We start from the raw sequence: 21,694 nt of genomic DNA, 5'->3' as shown, positions 1-21,694 counted from the left end.
AAAATAAAAACGTGAACATCTCACTGTAGTGCCTAAGCAGTCTAAAGCAGGGGAATGTTGTCACCAGGTGACCTAAGTACTCTGGGCTGCGTGGGGGACACACCCCAGAGTGGTGCTGGACACAGCAGCCTAAGGAACAGGAGGACCCAGGCCTTCACGTGACTGCATGCATACTACCAACCTCCAGTTATCAGTTAGTCTTTCAGATCAATTTTATTGGGGCAAGAGGTGGGAACATTCTGACCAGCAAATATTCTAGGGGCCCTGGCAGTTATAGCAATCATTGGAATAAATTAAAATTCCGATTTACATAACAGTCTCTTGTAAGTTTGATTAGCATGACCTGATTCCCTGTGAAAGAGCAACTTTCCGTGTACCTGACAAAACAGCCTTTGAATCTTCAGAGTTGAGACCTAGACCTTGGTCTTTGGTGAATTATACAGGTTGGGTTCAATCAGGAGTCAAGTATTTTGGACAATATCTATATTCACTGCTTTTACCGTAATAAATATTGTAGTTGATAATAGTTACCTGAATGTGAGTTTGGTTTTAAAAACAGCTTGTCCCTGTAGACCAGTACCTTGTCTTATAAAAAGATGGTTGTGATCTCCCTGTAGTGGAGCTTTGTAAACATCAAACACTTCATTGCCTAAATGCAGAGACATGCTGAAAAGAAGAAACACTGCACATATTAAAGTCATAAAGCTTTCATTCTACAATTTTATTTTACATAAAATGTGATTCAACTGCTACTTTGTCTCCTTACACAGAGTTCAGAAGGAAAGAGTAAAGAAGGCAGAATGATGTGAAAAACAACCTACGTAGAAGCAAAATATGTTGTGTTTATGATTACAAGTGAAGTATGTTCAGAAGGAAAACACGCTATGACACTTACTCAGCCTCCACTACTTTCCCAGTGAAAGGTAGCTTTTCTGACATGTCATCTTATAGTGAGCAGTATGCAATGGGGAGGCGAGCTGGTCTAACATTTCCACACAACTATATTATAGCCACATCTTTGGCTTACTTTTAACGTCTTTCACCAGCCCCTTCTACCCTCAACTACTTATTTATTTCTCTCAGGATTTTCGTGCAATGCCAAGGGCTTGGCAATGGAAATTCTTTAATATGAGGTATCCTCAAAATAAGGTTTTATTCTAAAGTTTGATCCCTCCTAGCCACATTCTAGGTATTTCAGACTCACCTTCCATCTGACCACTTGACTATCCGAGCATTGCTTTCTTTAATTTCATTTCCTTCCTCATCCCGGCGTATCCTCCATCTTATAGTATTTTCTACCTGTTTTAAAACACAAGTGCCTTAGAGGGTTGTAGTTTCTGCTTCCTTTCTCCTCAAGAGACAGAGAATCATAAAATAAGCATACACTGGTAGTGGCAGAACACCAGACAAACTGAAACCCTCTTGTTTTAATCACCTAGAGATGCTGAGTAAATTAACAACAGGAAAAACAATTCGTTTAAGTGAATTTCTGAACTCCTAGTGCTGGAATCACAAAGGGAACTGAATGCCAGAGCATCTGGGCTAATGCTAAATCAGTCCTAACCCTGGAATGTGTTAAGATACAGTAAGAGCTATCAGGACAGGAGATAAAGACCTAAGGCCACAGGAGGTAACAATTTAGACCTGAGGCTCCCTCTATAAAGCGGGTTCTCTCATAGAGCTAAAAACCAAATAAATGTGGGACCAAAACTCTCTGGCTAGGGAGAGAAGGAAGCTCACCAAATATGAGTAAGAAAAAAGTAGGGCCCTAGAAAGATTAAAACCCCAGTTTTTTAAGCAGGTTTAGAGTCTAACTTTATCTTAACTGCATGCAGGAGAAATGCCAGGCAGATGTGGAAAACATTCAAGAGCTTCCTAAAATGAAAACCATTGCTATTGAAATTAAAAACTCAATGAGACTACCAGGAAATTACAGCACATTAAATGCATGTAGTTTATTACTGTTGCATACTGTAAATTCACTAAAAGGACTGAAGAAATTTAAAGAAGATATACTCAGAAGGATAAAGAGAATATGAATCAAGATGGCAACAAAAAGAGGAATGCCTGGGTGGCTAAGTCGGTCGACCATCCGACTTCCACTCAGGTCACGATCTCACAGTTCATGAGTTTGAGCCTCGTGTTGGGCTCTGTGCTGAGAGCTCAGAGCCTGGAGCCTGCTTCAGATTCTGTGTCTCCCTCTCTCTCTGTCCCTCCCCATCTCTCTCTCTCTCCCTCAAAATTAATAAACATTTAAAAAAAAAAAGATGGCAACAAAGTCACTGTTTTGAAAATTGACAGATCTAAGGCCCATGCCTCCCTATGCCTATCCCCTCATCATCAACCCGAAAAGCAGCTGCTCCTGTCCCACTCTGGATGTCTACTGTTAGCTGTGACTGTCTTTGCAACAGAGTCCTAATGGTTCCCTTCCAGTTTTTCCACTTTCCTCTTTATTCCTCTCTGTATACACAATTATGGGGTTGTCTGGCTGGCTCAACTGGATGAGCATGTGACCCTTGGTCTTGGGGCCATGAGTTCAAGCCCCAGGTTAGGCACAGAGGTTACTAAAAAAACTTAGTAAAAAGAAAAAAACTTAGTAAAACTTAGTAAAAAGAAAAAAACTTAGTAAAACTTAGTAAAAAGAAAAAAACTTAAAAAAACTGAAATAAACAACTATAAAGCAGACTGATGAAAGAACTCAATATTCATGAAGTAAATATAATGTCATATCAGAGATTGTTTAAAAGTATGGGTAAGGTGTGTAAGGGAATACAGATGAAACAAGACTGTCCAACCTGACAACCACTGAGTGATGGCTACATGAGAGTTCATTACATAGTTCTCATTATATTTGTAATGTGTTTAAAATTTTCCTTAATAAAGCGATAGAAGCAAAACAATCTATCCCTCTTCCTACCCTCCCTCTCATACAAAAAAATATCATATATATGGGCCATTATTAACTTAGAAGCCACTGTGAAAAATCCTTTCTATTATATAAGGTGATTCAAATTAGAATGATGCTATGATAGGAGACACTGCTAGGTCCTACCCTATTGGGATGAAAAACATGGTAAAGTACCTTTAAATATGGAGGAACTCATAGAAATACATAAACTATACCTGGTTCCTTACTTTTATCTCTATGCCCAACATGGGGCTTAAACTCACAACCCCAAGATCAAGAGTTGCACACTCTTCCAACTAAGACAGCCCCACCCTAATTCCTATTCTTTAATGAATTAATTACACCACCAACTGACTCTTTCAGAATGTTCAGGCTAATCTCCAGAACATCACCCAAGAAACAAAGGGTCCAACTTTCTTACACCATACACAAAATTAAATTCAAAATGAATGAAAGACCTAAATATGAGACAGGAAACCATCAAAATCTCCAAGGAGAACACAGGCAGCAACCTCTTTGATCTCAGCTGTAGCAATTTCTTATTAATAGACACATCACTGGAGGCAAGGAAAACAAAAGCAAAAATGAACTACTGGAACTTCAAGATAAAAAGCTTCTGTACAGCAAATGAAGCAATCAACAAATAAAAAAGCACCCATGGAATGGGAGAAGATATTTGCAAATGACATATCAGAAAAAGGGTTAATATCCAAAATCTATAAAGAACTTATCAAACTTAACACTCAAAAAACAACCCAGTGAAGAAATGGGCAAAAGACACAAATAGACACTTTTCCAAAGAAGACATCCACATGGCTAACAGACACATGAAAAAGTGCTCATCACTCATTACCAGGGAAATTAAAATCAAAGCCACAATGAGATACCACCTCGCACCTGTCAGAATGGTTAAAATTAACAACACAAGAAACAACAGGTATTGGCAAGGATGTAAAGAAAGGGAAACCCTCTTGCACTGTTGATAGGAATGCAAACTGGTGCAGCCACTCTGGAGAACAATACGCAGGTTCCTCAAAACGTTAAAAATAGAGGCATCTGGGTGGCTCATGTTGCTTAACTGTTCAACTTCAGCTCAGGTCATGATCTCACGGTTCATGACTTCAAGCCCCTTACTGGGCTTTCTGCTTTCAACATGAAGCCCGCTTTGGATCTTCAGTTTACCTCTCTCTATGCCCATCTCCCACTCACACATGCTCTCTCTCTCAAAAATAAACAGAAAAAAAATATTTAAGAAAAAGTTAAAAACAGAACTACTCTACGATCCAGCAATTGCACTACTAGGTATTTACCCAAAAGATACAAAAATACACATTCAAAGGGGTACATGTACCCTGATATTTATAGCAGCATTATCAACAATAGCCAAACTATGGAAAGAGTCCAAATGTCCATCAATTGATGAATAAAGATGTGGTGTGTGTGGTATATATATATATATATATATATATACCACACACACACTACACACACACACACACACACTAGAATATACTCAGCCATCAAATAGAATGAAATACTGCCTTTTGCAATGAGGTGAATGAAGCTAGAATGTATTATGCTAAATGAAAAAAAATCAGAAAAAGACAAACACCATATGATTTCTCATATATGGAATTTAAGAAAAAATAAGGAAAGAGGAAAAAGAGAGAGGGAAAAAACCGCAAGATATTTTTTTTTCTGGGTTTCATGACATCTTTATTTCAATAGCAGTCAAAGTAAGTAAGAGACTTTTAAAGAGAGACTTTTAAAACAATCACCGGAACTAAAAAGCAATGGACAGAATGGGAGAAGGTATTTGCAAATGACTTACCGGATAAAGGGTTAGTACCCAAAAATCTATAAAAAAAACTTACCAAACTCAACACCCAAAAAACAAATTAATCCAGTGAAGAAATGGGCAAAAGACACGAATACTTTTCCAAAGAAGACATCCAAATGGCTAACAGATACATGAAAAGATGTTCAACATCACTTATCATTAGGGAAATACAAATCAAAACCACATGAAATACTACCTCACACCTGTCAGAACGGCGAAAATTAACACTCAGGAAACAATAATATTGGTAAGGATGCAGAGAAAGGGGAACATTTTTGCACTGTTAGTGGGAATGCAAACTGATGCAGCCACTCTGGAAAACAGTCTGGAGGTTCCTCAAAAAATGTAAAATAGAAATACTCTATGACCCAGAAATTGTACTACTAAGTATTTATCCAAAGGATACAAATGCTGATTTGAAGCGGCACATACACCCCAATGTTTATAAAAGCCAAATTATGAAAAGAGCCCAAATGAAATATTACTTGGTGATCAAAAAGAATGAAATCTTGCCATTTGCAACAATGTGGATGAAACTAGAGTGTATTATGCTAAGCAATATAAGTCAATAACAAAGAGATATAGGATTTCTTTTTTTTTAATATTTAGGTATTAGTCTTATCCTTTATTTTTTTTTTTTAATTTTTTGAGAGAGACAGAGCATGAGTGGGGAAGGGACAGAGAGAGGGAGATCCAGAATCTGAGGCAGGCTCCAGGCTCTGAGATGTCAGCACAGAGCCCGAGGTGGGGTTCGAACTCACAAACCCCGAGATCATGACCTGAGCAGAAGTCAGCCACTTAACCAATAAAGCCACCCAGGTGCTCCAAATATCATATGATTTCACTCATACGTGGAATTTAAGAAACAAAACAGGTGAACATAGGGGAAGGGAAGGAAAAAGAAGATAAAAAGAGAGAGGAAGACAAACCATAAAGACTCTCAAACATAACAAACTAAGCGTTGCTGGAGGAGTACTGGGTGGGGAGAGGGGCTAAATGGGTGATGGGCATTAATGAGGGCACTTGGCACTTGTTGAGATTAACACTGAGTATTATATGTTAAGTGACAAATCATTGTATTCTATTCCTGAAATCATTATTATATGTTAACTAACTTGGATTTAAATAAAATTTAAATAAATAAAGACAGAGAACAAACTGAGGGTTAATGGTGGGAGGTGGGTGTTAGATGGGCTAGAGATGGGTGACGGGTATTAAGGAGAGCACTTGTGATGAGCACTGGGTGGTACCTTGTAAGTGATGAATCACTGAATTCTACTCCTGAAACCAATAGTGCCCTGTATGTTAACTAACTGGAATTTGAATAAAATTTTGAAAAAATAAAACAAAAAAGAAAAGCATCTAGGGTTATTTTTCATCACGCACCATTAAAAAACAGCAGTCTGTTACACACCAACCTTTTGTACTCTAAGCATCAAGATTTTAGAGTAAAACACTCATTTATAATCTTTGATGCCTATATTAGAGCCTGATACTTTATAGCCTGAAAAGAGATATATTTGCTGCACCCCAATAGAAGGAAAAAAGGCAAAAAATCAATAAAGCGTAAATAACAAACTATCACATTAATTTATATAAATGATGAGAAACAATGAAAAATGGTAGAATAATGTTAGAGGCACTAAAACAGGCATGAAAAATTCATAGTACTAACCTTTTATCAATAGATACATATGCTCAAAGGAAAAATATTAACAGATGAGCTAATGGGGGAACAGAAGAAGTGAGGAAAAGGATAGCAAAGTAAGTAAAGTCTAAAAACTATACCTATTAATTGTGCAACCTGGAGCAAGTTATTGGTGTCTATTTCCATTTTCTCATTTGATTTATATTTCCACCAAGAGAAAGGAATAATGGGGAAAAAAAGGAAGGAGCAGTGACATTTCACTGAAAAGCTTTGGAAGTTGATGCATTTTGGATAGAAATCAACTTAAATAGGGTTCTTTAGATATGTGTAGATTTATCACACTTGAAGAGATGGAATTATTATATAAATTCGGCCCCTGAATTCTAAGAACGCTGTACTGCCACTTAACATTCAAACACTGTATATAATATCCACTGAAAAATGAGGAATTTACATAGGAAATCTTTTGAATTTACAAATTCAAAACTGTATCTCCAGTTACAGCACCAGAAGTTCAACTGCTTCTCATTCTTTGGTACAACTCAGCTTTAAAGCATCTGCTTAACCTACACCCTCCTTGATTAAAGAAGATTAGAGCCCCTCCATGGATAGACATAATATATCAAAGAGAAACATTAATAGGAACATAGCATAATAAAAATTTCTAATACTCAACAAGAGTAACTGGAAGGTACTAGTAATAAATTCTCTTTTTGTAGATGATTTATTTATCCACAAATCAAAGAGCCTGAAGGACTTCCTTCTGCAGGAAGTTGCCAGAACTTAACCCACATATGGAAGTAGTCATTCTAACCACCAAACCACAATGCTACTTATTCTGAAGAAAGAAGCTAATAATTTTTTTAAGCATCAAAAACATACAACAGTGAAAAAATGACGGAAAATTACCACGTTTACAGACAAGCTACATATTTCCTTCCAAAAAATATTCTGAAAAGACATTTCATTTGTTTATAAAAACATAAAAAAATCATTTTGAAAAGCTCAAGTCTCAAGTGAATATCCCCAGGTTTTACTTTAGAAAACAAAAACTAAATGAGTCAAGCATGAAATAGTACCTTTAATTTTAACCTGGTTCGACCTTCTTCATCCAACATTTCCTCATCTTCAAATTCATCTTCATAATACTGAGGATCAAAAGGCCTATAAATTGTTTTGAAAATAAACATTAATCATATTTTATAAGAAACACTAATAACATCTCTATTAATACATACCATTATACTAAAAATCACAATATAATGAAAAATCATAATGGTCCAATATCTTCATGTTCAACTTCCAGGAAGTATTCAAATTACTACACCTTCTTGAAATTTGGTGGTAATACATACTGCTTGAAAAGCAAGGCTAAATATTCAAAATATTCTTTACTTTTATATAAATCTTCCAAAGAACAGGGCATACATGCTCTAGTTTTCCACATCATTTTACTGGGGAAATAAAATGAAATCGCACAAGAGCTTATATATATGTATTAGTGAATAATACATCACTGAATAATTCATCAACACCGTTTTTCCCAAACCATTAGCTTTTCTACATCCACAATGGCAGCTACAGTGGACATGTGCAGTCTTTCTAGCACATTCCACCGCTCTCAATTTCAGCTTTTTCAGGGCTGCACTAGTCAAAAAACACCCAAAGGTTTGCAATGTCTTTTAATTTATAAGAAAGTATTAATTACTAAAAACAATTACAAACATTAAAAGTCTATCTTTAATAGCAATCCATACTTTTTCTATCACAGGATATGTTTATTTTTTCAGAGACACATGATTTTTTTTTTTTTTTTTTTACAAATAGTTTATTGTCAAATTAGTTTCCACATAACACCCAGTGCTCATCCCCACAAGTGTCCTCCTCCATGCCCAGCCCCTCCCCCCCACATCCATCAGTCCTCAGTTTTTGTCAGCATTCAAGAGTCTCTCATGGTTTGCCTCTCTCCCTTTCCACCACCATTTCCCCCTTCTTCTCTCCCTTGTTCCTCAGTTAAGTTCCTCCTAATCCTCCTATACGTGCAAACATATTTGTCCTCTGCCTGACTTATTTCACTCAGCATAACACCCTCAGAGACACATGATTAATATTCCATTTTGTGATAGTCAACTAATGTAAAATCAGAAAAATATCAACATTCCACATATTTCTTTTTTTTTTAATTTTTTTTTTAATGTTTTATTTATTTCTAGGAGAGAGAGAGAGACAGCGTGAGCAGGGGAGGGTCAGAGAGAGAGGGAGTCACAGACTGAAACAGGCTCCAGGCTCTGAGCTGGCAGTCAGCACAGAGCCCGATGCAGGGCTCGAACCCACGAACCGCGAGATCATGACCTAAGCGAAAGTCGGACGCTCAACCGACTAAGCCACCCAGGTGCCCCAAGTCAACATTCCACATATTTCTATCCAACATCTAGAAACACCTTTTTTTTTTTAATTTAAGAAATACCTTTAACTCATCCCCTTACCTAGGCTCTACACTGAGAAAGTTGGGGAGTTTAACAAAATACAAGTCGTTTCCTAAATCGGTGTTTACTTTGGGTATTTCTACTTCTATTCTGGTCTCAGGAATTGGCTCCTCCTCCTGCTGATCCTGAGGCAATCCATTTTCATCCTAGGAAAAGAAAGAGAGTTTGAGAGCTTGATAGAACCTTAGAAATGATCTAGTCTAGCTCAACTTCCACACTTCAAAGACTTAGGTAGACAAGACGGGCACTGGAGCTAAAGCAGCCTTCAATCCCCATCCAGCTCCCCAACCAAAAACCGCAAGGGAAACACACCAGTTTGGAAGCATCAATATAAGAAAAGATCTCTTTTGTGATAAATTTGTCTTCCACCTATTCACCAACAGGAGTCACTCTATCAATTAAAATCAGAGAAGATTATCAACACAGTACACACTTCTCAGCACCAACAAGAAAGACAATTAAATCAGTGTTTCTCCAGGCACAGATCCCTGCAGTCTCCTCTCTTACAGGGAGGCACCAACCACATGTGGGCACTTACTTTCTTTTTCTTTATATCCAGTTTCCTCCGGTGCGAACACACTGTAAAACTATATAGCACAACAACACAACCAGGAGATCTGATGCAATCAGATACAGAACATTTCCATCACCACAAAGACTCATATCACCTTTTTATAGCTACATCCACGCTGTCCTTACCCTCATCCCTTAATCTCAGGCAACCACTAAGCTCTTCTCCATTTCTATAATTTTGTCATTTCAAGAATACTATATCAGTGGAATCATACAGCATGTAACCTTTTGGGTTTGGCTTTTTCTCACTCCACATACCCTGGACTTTCATCCAAGTTCTTGTGTGTATCAGTCATGCAACCCTTTTCATTGCTGAATGGCGTTCCATGGATAGATGTACCACGGCGGTTACTTCTACTTCCCCTTATAAACATGTGTTCCCTACCTAACTAAGAAAGTTATCTGTTCAATGTACTTTTATATTGCAAAAGAGTTAGTACCTTCCTCTTCTTGGCATAAAAGAGATCCTTAACCTCTGAAACATTTACTTAGCCTTCAATGAGGGCCTAGTTCACCCTGGCAATTTTACTTACAACAGGCTGCCCTGGTGTAGGTGGTTTATCTTCTCCATCACTCCCTGAAGATATATCATCTGCACCGCCAAACAGATCCATGGTTCCACTGTTATCTGTCATATAGAGGAAAAATTCACAGTATTAATATACATAACAAAGGTTCTTCAAAGCTATCACTTCCACATTTTCCCAAGGTTTCTGAACCAGGCACCAGGAAACCACAAAAACTCAACTCTGAGCCTGGCTCTCCAAGATGTGACCAGAGTACCTGTGGAGAGGGAAGGGGGCAAATTCAGGGAAAGATAATGCTACATAGGAGACATTTATTTTCCCTTCATTGACTGCAACCTGTTCTTCCATTTCCCTTTATTCCGCAGGAGCCCAAATTTCCTCCTACAGTCTAGATACTCACATTTGGGGCATAAGCACTCAATAGAGGCCTAATTCTTTACATAATCCCTCAAGTTTTAAAACTGCAGGCTCTTGTCTACTAGGCGCCCCTCATTAGAGGCAGAAGTTCAATTAACTTTGGCAAAACAACAACAATAATCTGTAACAAACCAATAAACCAAAGTAAGGTAGAGGAGGGGGTGAAGGATAGGAGGGTAGTTAGAGAGCTGACTGCTTGAAACTGAGATTATAGAGTTGCTACAATCATTGGCAATGACACAGTCTAGGATAAAACCATGAGAGAGTGCTACTGAGGCAAAGGGGAGAAAAAAATCACTGAAAAAGAAGAGGCAACCTACTAGAATGGCCCAAATCCAGAACACGGACAACACTAAATGCTGGCAAAAATGTGGAGCAATAGGAATTCCCAATCATTGCTCACAGGAATGCAAATGTGAGGGCTACTTTAGAAGACGGCCTGGCAGTTTCTTATAATACGAAACAAACTCTCACCATATGCTCTAACAATCATGCTCCTTGGTATTTACCCAAAGGAGTTGCAAACTTACGCCTGCACTAAAACCTGCACACAAATGTTTATAGCAGCTTTATTCTTATATGCCAAAACCTGGAAGCAACCAAGATGTCCTTTAGTAGGTGAATTAACTGGTACATCCAGGCAATGGAATATTATTCAGTGCTAAAAAAAAGTAAGCAGTCAAGCTACAAAAGACATGGAGGAAATGTACATTACTAAGTAAAAGAAGCCAATCAGAAAAGGCTGTATTCTGTATGACTCCAATTATATGACATTCTGGAAAAGGCAAAAACCATGGAGATAGTAAAAAGATTAGTAATTGCCAGAGGCTGGGGGAAGGAGAGATGAATAGATAGAACACAGAGGGTTACTAACTCCTCGATATGATACCAGATATGATACCATAATGATGGATACAGGTCATTCACATTTGTCCAAACACCCAAAAGGTACAACACCAAAAATGAACCAGAGTGAATCATAATATAAACTATGGGCTTTGAATAATGATATATCAATGCAATGTAGGTTCACCAATTGTAATAAATGTACCACTCCAATGGGGGATGCTGATAATGAGGTAGATTATGTATGTGTGGGGGCAGGCGCTATGTGGGAAATCTCTGTACCTTCCCCCAATTCCACGGTGAACTCTAACCTGCTCTAAAAATCAAACAACTCTCAAAAAATAAATAAGTCGAGGGGCGCCTGGGTGGCTTAGTCGGTTAAGCGTCCGACTTTTGCTTAGGTCATGATCTCGCGGTTCGTGGGTTCGAGCCCTGCATCGGGCTCTGTGCTGACTGCCAGCTCAGAGCCTGGAGCCGTTTCAGTCTGTGACTCCCTCTCTCTCTGACNAGCCGTTTCAGTCTGTGACTCCCTCTCTCTCTGACCCTCCCCTGCTCACGCTGTCTCTCTCTCTCTCTCTCCTAGAAATAAATTAAAAAAACATTTTAAAAAATTGCATAAAAAAAATAAGTCGATAACAATTAAAAAAAAAAAAAGGAAGTGGCAAGGAAGGTTCACGTTCCAAAAGTTTATCTCTATGATAAAATCAAAATGAAAACCCCACCCACCAACACTCTCATGTCCCTTCTGATTCATTTTCTTCCTAGTTCTTATCACCATCTGACATACTGTATGTTTTATTTACTGCTTCTGTTATCAGTCTCCCTACCCTACCTGACCCTACCAGAATGTGAGTTCTAGGGAAAAGGTCTTTATCTATTTTGATCATTGCTATATTCCCAGTGTCTAGAGCAGTACTAGTATACAGATTCTCAATAAATAACTGAACTAAATGAATGAATATATCTAATTCTCAATAACAACCCTCTAAGATGGTTAACATCATCTCCCTTTTATACATCAGAAAACTGAAGGAGAGTAAGTAACTGATTTGACTAAACTTCATACAGCTGGAAAGTGGAGCCACAAAGATTCTAACTTGGATCCCTCTGATTACAAAGCCCAGGCACATAACTACTAGTTACAGATCCAACAATCTTTAAGTAAATGCCAGAGCTTCCTGTTCTGCCAGCTCTCTCCTCTTCTCTCTAGGTAACCCTCTATTTGCTTTACTTGTAGTGTTATTTATGACAATTTATACAAGCCACTTAACATTAATGCCTAATTACCATTCAGCACAATGGTTGTGCAAAATGAAACTATCAAAATTACGTTTGTGGAAACTTTTATAATAACATCTTTATTGTATAGCAATCTGCCATTTGAAACAGTCATACATAGAGATGAACAGGCAGATCTTTTATCCTTTTAACAAACCTACCTTACCTAACCCTGGGATATTATGAACTCTTCCCCTAACCCATAGCTTGAAGAATCAAGTTCTTCATGTGTTATTAACCTGTTAAGAACTTAGGAACAAGTTGTCTTGAAACTATCAGTATTCAAACAAAAGAAACGGATGTTGACACCTCAACCAGAGCCTCAGCCTCCTAACAACATATTCATCTAACTATAAATGAGGAAGCTGAGGGGAGAGGGGTGCCTGGATGGCTCGATAAGCATGCGATGTTTGATCTCAGGGTCATCAGTTCAAGCTCCATATTGGGCACAGAGCTTACATTAAAAAAAAAAAAAAAAAAGGAGCAGCAGCAACAGGTTCTTCTTTAACTGATTAAGCATAAATGATTTCTCACATCTGTAGAACTTCCCTGTGTACACTAAGCATATCCACACTCTTTTCCATGGGTCTTGCATTCTGGGGTAAATGTCCAGAGTCAGCAGTGCACTACAGTTAAATGTAGAAAGACAGACAGGGAAAAAATATATATATATATGAAAGAAGTAACTAGAATACCTTTTGGTACCTCAGTGTCACTATCTGCTTCTGAATCAGAGGCAATTGCATTCTTGCGTTTCATCCGTAAAACTTCATCTTCACTGTCACTGCCCCTTGCAGATTCTGTAAGAGTAGAATTAGAGGTTCTTCACAATCAAAGTCATATCTTAACATTGAATTCTGTGCTTTACAAGCAACACTGGGGATAAACAAACTGTGGTGTACCCATACAATGGAAAACTACTCAGTAATAAATAAGAATGAACTACTGATACATGTAACAATTTAGATGAATCTCAAATGCATCATGCTAAGTGAAAAAAGTCTAAATTAAAGAAAAAAGGCCTCATACCGTATCTGATTCCATTTTTCTAATGACTTTCTCAAAAAGACCAAACTGCAGTGATAAAACAGATCAGTAATTGTCAGGCAACGGGTGGAGAAAGGATGTGACTACAAAAGGGACAGAATGAGGGAGTTTTTTTAAGGTGACATACTGTTCTGCATCCTGACTGTGGGGGTAGTTACACAAATCTATGTAAGTGTCAACATTACTAGAACTGTACATACACATACAAACTGCAGTTAATTCAAAAATAAAATTAATTAAAGGAACATGATTAACTATAAGCAGAAAAATCTGACAGAATGAAAACAGTAGTACTGTAACTTATGATCAAATTTATATAGGACTCATTACAAAAAAAAAGAAAAACAGAGGTAAAAATATTGCAATCAATGGAAGAGATAAATACAGTTGACCCTTGAACAACATGGAGGTTGGGGGTACTGAGCTCCCCCCCAACCCAACCCCGGCTGACAACACACAGTTGAAAATCCACATATAATGTCCGACTCCTCAAAAACAACTACTAATACTCTATTGTTGACTGGAAGCCTTCCTGACAACATAAACAGTTAATACATATTTGGTATGTTATATGTATTTCTTACTGTATTCTTACAATAAAGCTAGAAAAAAAGAAAATATTAAGAAAATCATACGATACACTTATAATAAAGTATCATATTTAAAGACTTGTATAAGTAGGCCTATGGAGTTCAAACCCATGTTATTCAAGAGTCAACTGTATATCATTATCATATCACATATGATATGATCATATATCATTAATATATCATTAATCTACAATTAAGTTTACTTAATTGTAAAAACTGAAAATCACTGTCGATCTAGGTAAGAGTTAAGCAGAATGACCAGCTACAAGATTCCCTACCATAACCCTAGGCTTAGGTTAGTCTGCTAGTATTGGGGAAGTAATGCATGAGCTTTAATGATTCTGCTACCAGCACAAATAACTCTACCCAAAACTAGTTATTGAATACTCACTGCAGTAATGTAGTCTAGATAGACCTTTATCCATCTCTCGAAATTCTTTGGCCTCCTCTCCTAAATAATTCCAAAATGTGGTCTTGAATGCTATCCTGTGAGTATGTATTAGAGGATTAAAGACCCCTTCCCCATATCTAAGCTCTCTAAGATGACAGGATCAATATTTAATTATAAACAATCACTTATGGAAATGAAACAATCTAAGAATTCTAGGGGCGCCTGGGTGGCTCAGTCGGTTCAGTGTCCAACTTCGGCTCAGGTCATGATCTCACGGTTTGTGGGTTCGAACCCCACGTCAGGCTCTGTGCTGACAGCTAGCTCAGAGCCTGGAGCCTGTCTTTGGATTCTGTGACTCCCTCTCTCTCTGACCCTCCCCTGCTCATGCTGTCTCTTATCTCTCTCTCAAAAATAAATAAAAACATTAAAAAAAAAAAAAAGAATTCTAACCTAACCAAGGTGACTTTTACAATGCAAAGAAACAAGATCTCCAAATTTCAATATTCTATATGAAGAATGTGTTAACTTGAGAAGAATAGTGTACAAGACTATTATAAAAGGAGGTCAATAGCCACAGATTGGTTATGTGTTTCCTGTAGCTTTAAGAAATAAGTATTCTGGGGGCGCCTGGGTGGCTCAGTCGGTTGGGTTGAGTTCAGCTCAGATCATGATCTCACAGCTGGTGGGTTCAAGCCCCGCACCAGGCTCTGTGCTGACAACTTGGAGCCTGAAGCAGGATTCTGTATCTCCCTCTCTCTCTCTGCCCCTTCCCCGCTCGCACTGTCTCTCCATCTCTTAAAAATAAATAAACGTTTAAAAAAAAAAAAAAAAGAAATGAGTATTCTGACCCAAGCACATCTCTCTACAGGATGTGTGTTTCAAGCCACTATAGCTCACTGAGATCATCCAGCCATGTTTTCATCTTCTGGATGTTATAGTCCCCAGGTAACCTCCTGATATTACCATTTAGCATCCAATGCCCATTTTCCCCAAGGGCAAGTATACAATGACAAAAGAGAAATAACTGATCCTCTCAAAATAAACAATTTGCAGTTCAATTTTTATAAATTAGTTTCTTACACATTCAATTAGTTTGAAATGAACTCCTTGGAGCCTAATTACCCCTGGATGATCAAATTTTGGATCTCAAAAACCTTGAGCTGGAGCGTATTTACAACTTCGTACAACTACCCTATGGAGACTTTCAATGGCATTGCTTTTTCCCCCTGGCAAATTTATTCTCACCTGAGGCATGCTTCTCAGTTACCCACAGAAATGGAACCAACTCTATTCATTATCTAGCTACTGAAGCACCACATATCTTTCCTGAAGTCTGTCCTCTTTAACTTTTTTTCTTGATCTATCATCAATTAACAAATGATGGGGGACAGAAATAATAAATGGATTAGGAAAAAAAATTTAAAGCAAAATGTATACTTAGAAAAGCCTGAAATGGAGGAACTGAAGAGAAAAACAGGTACTAAAGGTGGGAATGCATAATGCACCACTGCTGCATCTGGATGCTTCTACTAAAAATTTTGGTTCTCATAAATGCATTACCTGATTTCTGATCCTGTTCCTCTTCATCCTCGGAATGCCTGTGGTCTTCATCCGAGGCCTGTGGCCTTTCATCATCAGAATTTTGCATTTTCTCCTCATCAGACATCTGTGGCTGTTCTTCATCATCAGAATTCTGTTTCTCATCATCATTATCAGAAGCTGCTGGCCGTTCATCATCAGAATTAGCCTTCTCCTCTTCTGACAGCTGTCTCTCATCATCTGAAAGCTGAGGCCTGTCCTCATCATCTGTGTTTTGCATTTTCTCATCATCATCAGAATTCTGCAGCTTATCTTCATCAGATATTTGTGCCCTCTCCTCATCATCAGAATTTTGTATCTTTTCATCATCTGACTGGTCGCTTTTATCTTCTCTGTCCCATTTTTCATCATCCGAATGTCCTTTTTCAGAACCTTCTGCTTCTGAATGGTGGCTCCCTCCATCTGATCTATGACCTTCATCTTCATCATCATTATGAGCTTCTGATCCACTGTGCTGATCTACATCTGAGGGGTCATTGTCTTCATGGTCAGAACGCTCAGAAGCTTCTGACCTATTGTCTGATCTTTCAGAGTGATTATCACTCCCACTGTGATGTGAAGCTCCCTCATCCTCACTGTCATCTCCAAACAGTTCCTTATTACTTGGCTTTCCTGAATCACCCCTCTCATCTTGATCACTTTCACTTCCAGAGGCATTACTGCCAGAAGCAACATTCTCTTGATCAGAATCCGAGTCTGATCCAGAATCCGAATCTATGAGATCAGATAAACACAGGGTGACGTCAGTGAAAAAGGCAACATAAAGAGCACCAAAAGTCAATCCCAACGTAAAAGGAATGAAAAAACATGTCAATAACCATCAGAATCAATTTTCTGTCTATTCAGGAAACCAAAAATTACAGCAACCGGGGAAAACAGCTGAATCTCAATAAAACTTTGTGATGTTTAACTTAGCCTGTTCCTCCACTCCAACCTCAGCTCCTCAGCTCAATAATGCCTGAAAGACAGCCCAAATTTCTGGTACATGGACCACTACTAGAGGGAGAAGAAAGGACCTCATTCGCAAAATGGTTGTTAGTTTTGATCTGCCTAGTGGATCACTGAAGGACTGGCTCAAAGGGCTGACCTTATCTCACTTAGAATTCTCTCAGTGCTAAGGCAGCTACGTGGGAATGTTTGTCAAAAACATTTACAGGCAAATGTATTAGTTGTCACTGCCTGGGACAATGGATAGTAGTTGGGGCCAGTAATAAACTAAACTAAAAAGCTTGGGAGGAAAGGCTGGAGAATTACATCATATGGGGAGTAAGGGCTTTTACAAGCTCTCATATATTCCTAGAGATCTGGAAGGCTGCACACTTGCCCAGGGCTGTGCACATGCCCAGGAAAGAAACTGAGAGGGTACTAGGCTCTCACTTAGTAGCTGACCTTCAGGTTCTGTGCTTGGAGCAAGACATGAAGGCAAACTAGTTCAAAAGAATCTAAACTAAACTAAACTAAACTAAACTAAAGGAATCACTAAACAATAACTACTACAAACAGCAACATCAATCCCGAGGAGGGGAGAGAATGCGATTTCCTGAGTTAGCACATTATAATACTCAAAATGACCAGTTGTTACCAAAAAAGAATAAGGAAATACAAAAAAAAAAGAAAAAAACAAGGAAGTATGACCCATACTTATGTAAAAAGGCTGGAACTATCCCTGAAGCTCAGACAATGACAACGATATTTTACCAAATAGAGAATATCAATAAAAGACATTTTTAAAAAAGACATATTACTTAAAAAGGGCCCCCCCAAAATTCTGGAGTTGAAAAATGCAATAAATGAAGTGAAAATTTCATTAGGGAGCTAAAGAACAGATGTAAGCATGAAGAAGAATCAGTAAACTTTAAAAAATCAACGAAGACTAAGTGAGGAACAGAAGAGAAAAAAGTTAAGAAAAATAAAATCTAAAAGATTTGTGGGATACCATCAAGTATACCAACATATACATAATGGGAGTCCCAGAAGAAAGGGCAGAAAGATTATTTGAAGATATAATGGCCAAACACATCCCAAATGTGATGAAAGACATTGAAGAAACTTAGTGAATGCCAAATAGGATAAAGTTAGAGATACACACCTACATAAATCATGATCAAACGGTTAAAGACAAAGACCAAAAAAAAAATATGCTGAAAGCAGCGAGAAGCAATTTGTTCCACACAAGGAATCCTCAGTAATAATGATTGCTTGTCAGAAACCATGGAAACCAGAAGGCAGTGGGATGACATATCCAAAGTGCTAAAACAAAGACTATCAACCAATAATTATATTCCCAGCAAAACTTCATAATGAAAGACTTCGTAATGAAAGCATGATAGAAGTGACAGAAGAAAAAAATACAGAAATTGGACTTCTTCAAAAAGAAAAAATTCTATACAACAAAAGACATTATCAAAAAAGTGAAAAAACAAAAAGGAGAAAATATTTGCAAACCATGTATCTACTAAGTGTCTAGTATCCAGATATCCAGATAAAGAATGTTTACAACTCAACAAACAGGCAACCCAATTAAAAAATGGACAGAGGACTTGAAATGACATTTGTCCAAAGTTATACATACAAATGGCCAATGAGCACATGAGAAGTTTGTTCCACATCATTAGCCATTAGGAAACGCAAACTGAATTCACAATGAGATATCACTTCACACCAACAGAGATGGCTACATTAAAAAAAGAAAAATGTAGAATCAGTGCTACTAAGGATGTGAAAAAAATGAAACCCACTACCCCAGATTATTGCTGGTAGTAATATAAAATCGTCCAGACCCTGTGGAAAATGGTGTAGTGTAGTTCCTCAAAAGTTAAACAAAGAATTACCATATGACTCAGCAATTATGTATATACTCAAAAGAATTGAAAACAAGCACTCAAATACTTGTACACAAATATTCATAGGGGCACCTGGGTGGCTAAGTCTGTTAAGTACCTGACTTCAGGTCAGGTCATGATCTCATGGTTCATGAATTTGAGCCCTGTATCCGGCTCTGCACCAACAGCTCAGAGCCTGGAGCCTGCTTCAGATCTTCTGTCCCCCTCTCTCTGTGTCCCTCCCCAACTAGTGCACGTGCTCTCTTCTTCTCTCAAAAATAAATAAACTTGAAAAAAAAAGTTCACAGCAGCACCATTCAAACAGCCAAAAGATGGAAACATTGTAAATGTACCAAACACCAAATTTCTCACTTTAAAACAGTTAATTTTAGGGGCACCTGGGTGGCTCAGTCAGTTAAGCATCTGGCTTCAGTTCCAGTCATGATCTTATTACGCTTCATGAGTTCGAGCCCCACATCGGGCTCTGTGCTATAAACATGGAGCCCGCTTTGGATTTGTGTCCCCTATCTCTCTTCCTGCCCCTCCCCCACTTACACTCTCCCTCTCTCTCCCAAAGTAAATAAACTTTTAAAAAAATAGTTAATTTTATATGACTTTCACATCATTAAAAACAAAATTGGCAAAATGAAGAAATTCCCAAACAAAAACAGAGTTTATTACCAGTAGACCTGCCTCATAAAGGAAGCCCATCCAACTTAAATGAAACGACGCGACAACAGTAGTTTGAATCCACATGAGGAAATAAAGAACAACAATAAGGAAACTAAATAGGTAATTATAAAAGTTAAATCAATGTATTTCTAGCAACTCCATTTTTTATTAGATTTCAAACACAGTAACATAAAACAGTAATTATAAAACACATCACTGGGAAGACAATGTATAAAGATGTAATTTGTGACAATAACAACAAAGGCAAGAGAGGATGAACTATGTAGAAAAAATGTTCCTGTATACTACTAAACTTAAACTGATATTAATCCAAACTAGATTATTATAATTCAAGACGTTAATTGTAATCACCAGAGTAACAGCTAAGAAAAAAACTAAAAACCATACAGAAAAATATACAAGAAGGAAATCAGCAGTACCCTAAAAGAAAATCAGTCTTAAAAGAAGAGACTGGGCACTGGGGTGGCTCAGTCAGGTAAGCCTTCAATCTTGATTTTGGTTCAGGTCATGGTCTCACGGTTTGTGGGACTGAGCCCCACATCAGGCTCTACACTGACCGCATGGATCCTGCTTTGGATTCTCTTTCTCCCTCTCTGCCCCTTCCCCCTAAAAATAAATACATAAGAGCCTTAAAAACAAAGGGAGAGCAATATAAGAATTGAACAAAAAAGATATGACATAGAAAACAAATAGCATAATGGCAGAAGTCCTTCCTTATCAGTAATTATTTTAAACAGAAACGATTAACTTCTCCAATGAAAAGGCAGAAATTTGCACGACAAATGTTTTAAATGATCCACTTATATATTCTCTACAAGAGTCTTACTTTAGAACTACAAACTCACATAGGTTGAAAGTGAAAGAAAGAATGGAAAAAGATACTCCATATAAATAGTAACCAATAGAGAGCTATAGTGCTTATACTAATATTAAATAAAATAAATCTTAAGACAAAGCTGTTACAAGATAAAAAAAAAAGGACATTATGAAATAAAAGGGCCAATTTGACATGAAGATATAACAGTTGTAAACATACATGCACCTAAAAACAAAAACTGACAGAACTGAAGGGAGAAATAGTTCGAAAATAACAGTTGGAAACTTTAATACTCGACTTACAATAAGAGCCAGAACTAGGCAGAAGATCAATGAGGACATAGAGGACTTCAATAGTATAAACCAGCCACACATATAGACATCAACAGAACACTGCACCACCACCCAGAGAGTATACATTCTTCCCAAGTGCACACTGAACACTCTCCAGGTTAGACCATTTGTTACGACCCAAAAACAAATTTCAATACATTTGAGAAGGTTGAAAACACATGAGTGAAGTATCTTTTCTGACAACAATGGAATGAAACTGAATTCAGTAAAAGGCAAATCTGGAAAATTCACAAGTGGAAATTAAACAATGCACTCAAACAATCAAGGACTCAAAGAAGAGATCACAAATATTTTCAAATGAATGAAAGTGAAAATACAGAATACCAAAAGGTAAGGGATGCAGAGAAAGCAGAGCTGAAAGGGAAATCTGTAGCTGTAAACAATTACATTAAAAAAGAGAAATCTAGGGATGCCTGGGTGGCTCAGTTGGTTGAGCACCAGACGTCAGCTCCAGTCATGATCTCACAGTTTGTGGGTTCGAGCCCCACATCAGGCTCTGTACTAGCAGCTCAGAGCCTGGATCCTGCCTTGCTTTCTGTGTCTCCCTCTTTCTCTCTGCCCCTCCCCTGCTCACCCTCTGTCTCGCTGTCTCTCAAAAATAAACAAACATTAAAAATTTTTAAAAAAAACAAAGAGAGAAATCTCAGAGGAGCCTGACTGGATCAGCAGGTAGAGTCCGCAAAGAATCTTGATCTCAGAGTCGTGAGTTCAAGCCCCATGACAGGCATAGAGATAAAGTAAGAAAGAAAGAGAGAGAGAAAGGAAGGCAGGCAGGCAGGCAGGTAGGCACCTGGATGGCTTAAGCATCTGACTCTTGATTTCAGCTGACAGGGTAGAGTCGGCTTGGGATTCCGTAGCC

General features: G+C 37.9%; 1 protein-coding gene across 2 annotated transcripts in view; it reads right to left on the bottom strand.

Moving 5' to 3' along the window:
* LEO1 (LEO1 homolog, Paf1/RNA polymerase II complex component) overlaps positions 1-21,694 on the bottom strand; it is a 35,980-nt gene that overhangs the window by 10,522 nt on the left and 3,764 nt on the right. For both annotated transcript variants that reach the window (XM_039237137.1, XM_039237136.1), the window contains exons 2-8: positions 16,112-16,864; positions 13,219-13,323; positions 9,989-10,083; positions 8,883-9,028; positions 7,476-7,560; positions 1,205-1,299; positions 532-666 (exon numbers count right to left, since the gene is read on the bottom strand). In XM_039237137.1, coding sequence (XP_039093068.1) covers positions 532-666; positions 1,205-1,299; positions 7,476-7,560; positions 8,883-9,028; positions 9,989-10,083; positions 13,219-13,323; positions 16,112-16,864 — 1,414 coding nt within the window. The remainder of the gene's footprint in view (positions 1-531; positions 667-1,204; positions 1,300-7,475; positions 7,561-8,882; positions 9,029-9,988; positions 10,084-13,218; positions 13,324-16,111; positions 16,865-21,694) is intronic.

The sequence above is a fragment of the Hyaena hyaena genome, unplaced genomic scaffold (assembly GCF_003009895.1).
Source record: "Hyaena hyaena isolate Hyena2069 unplaced genomic scaffold, ASM300989v1 scaffold_120, whole genome shotgun sequence".
NCBI classification, from domain to species: domain Eukaryota; kingdom Metazoa; phylum Chordata; class Mammalia; order Carnivora; family Hyaenidae; genus Hyaena; species Hyaena hyaena.
Note: the sequence above shows the minus strand (reverse complement) of the source record. Positions and strands in the feature narration are given on the sequence as shown.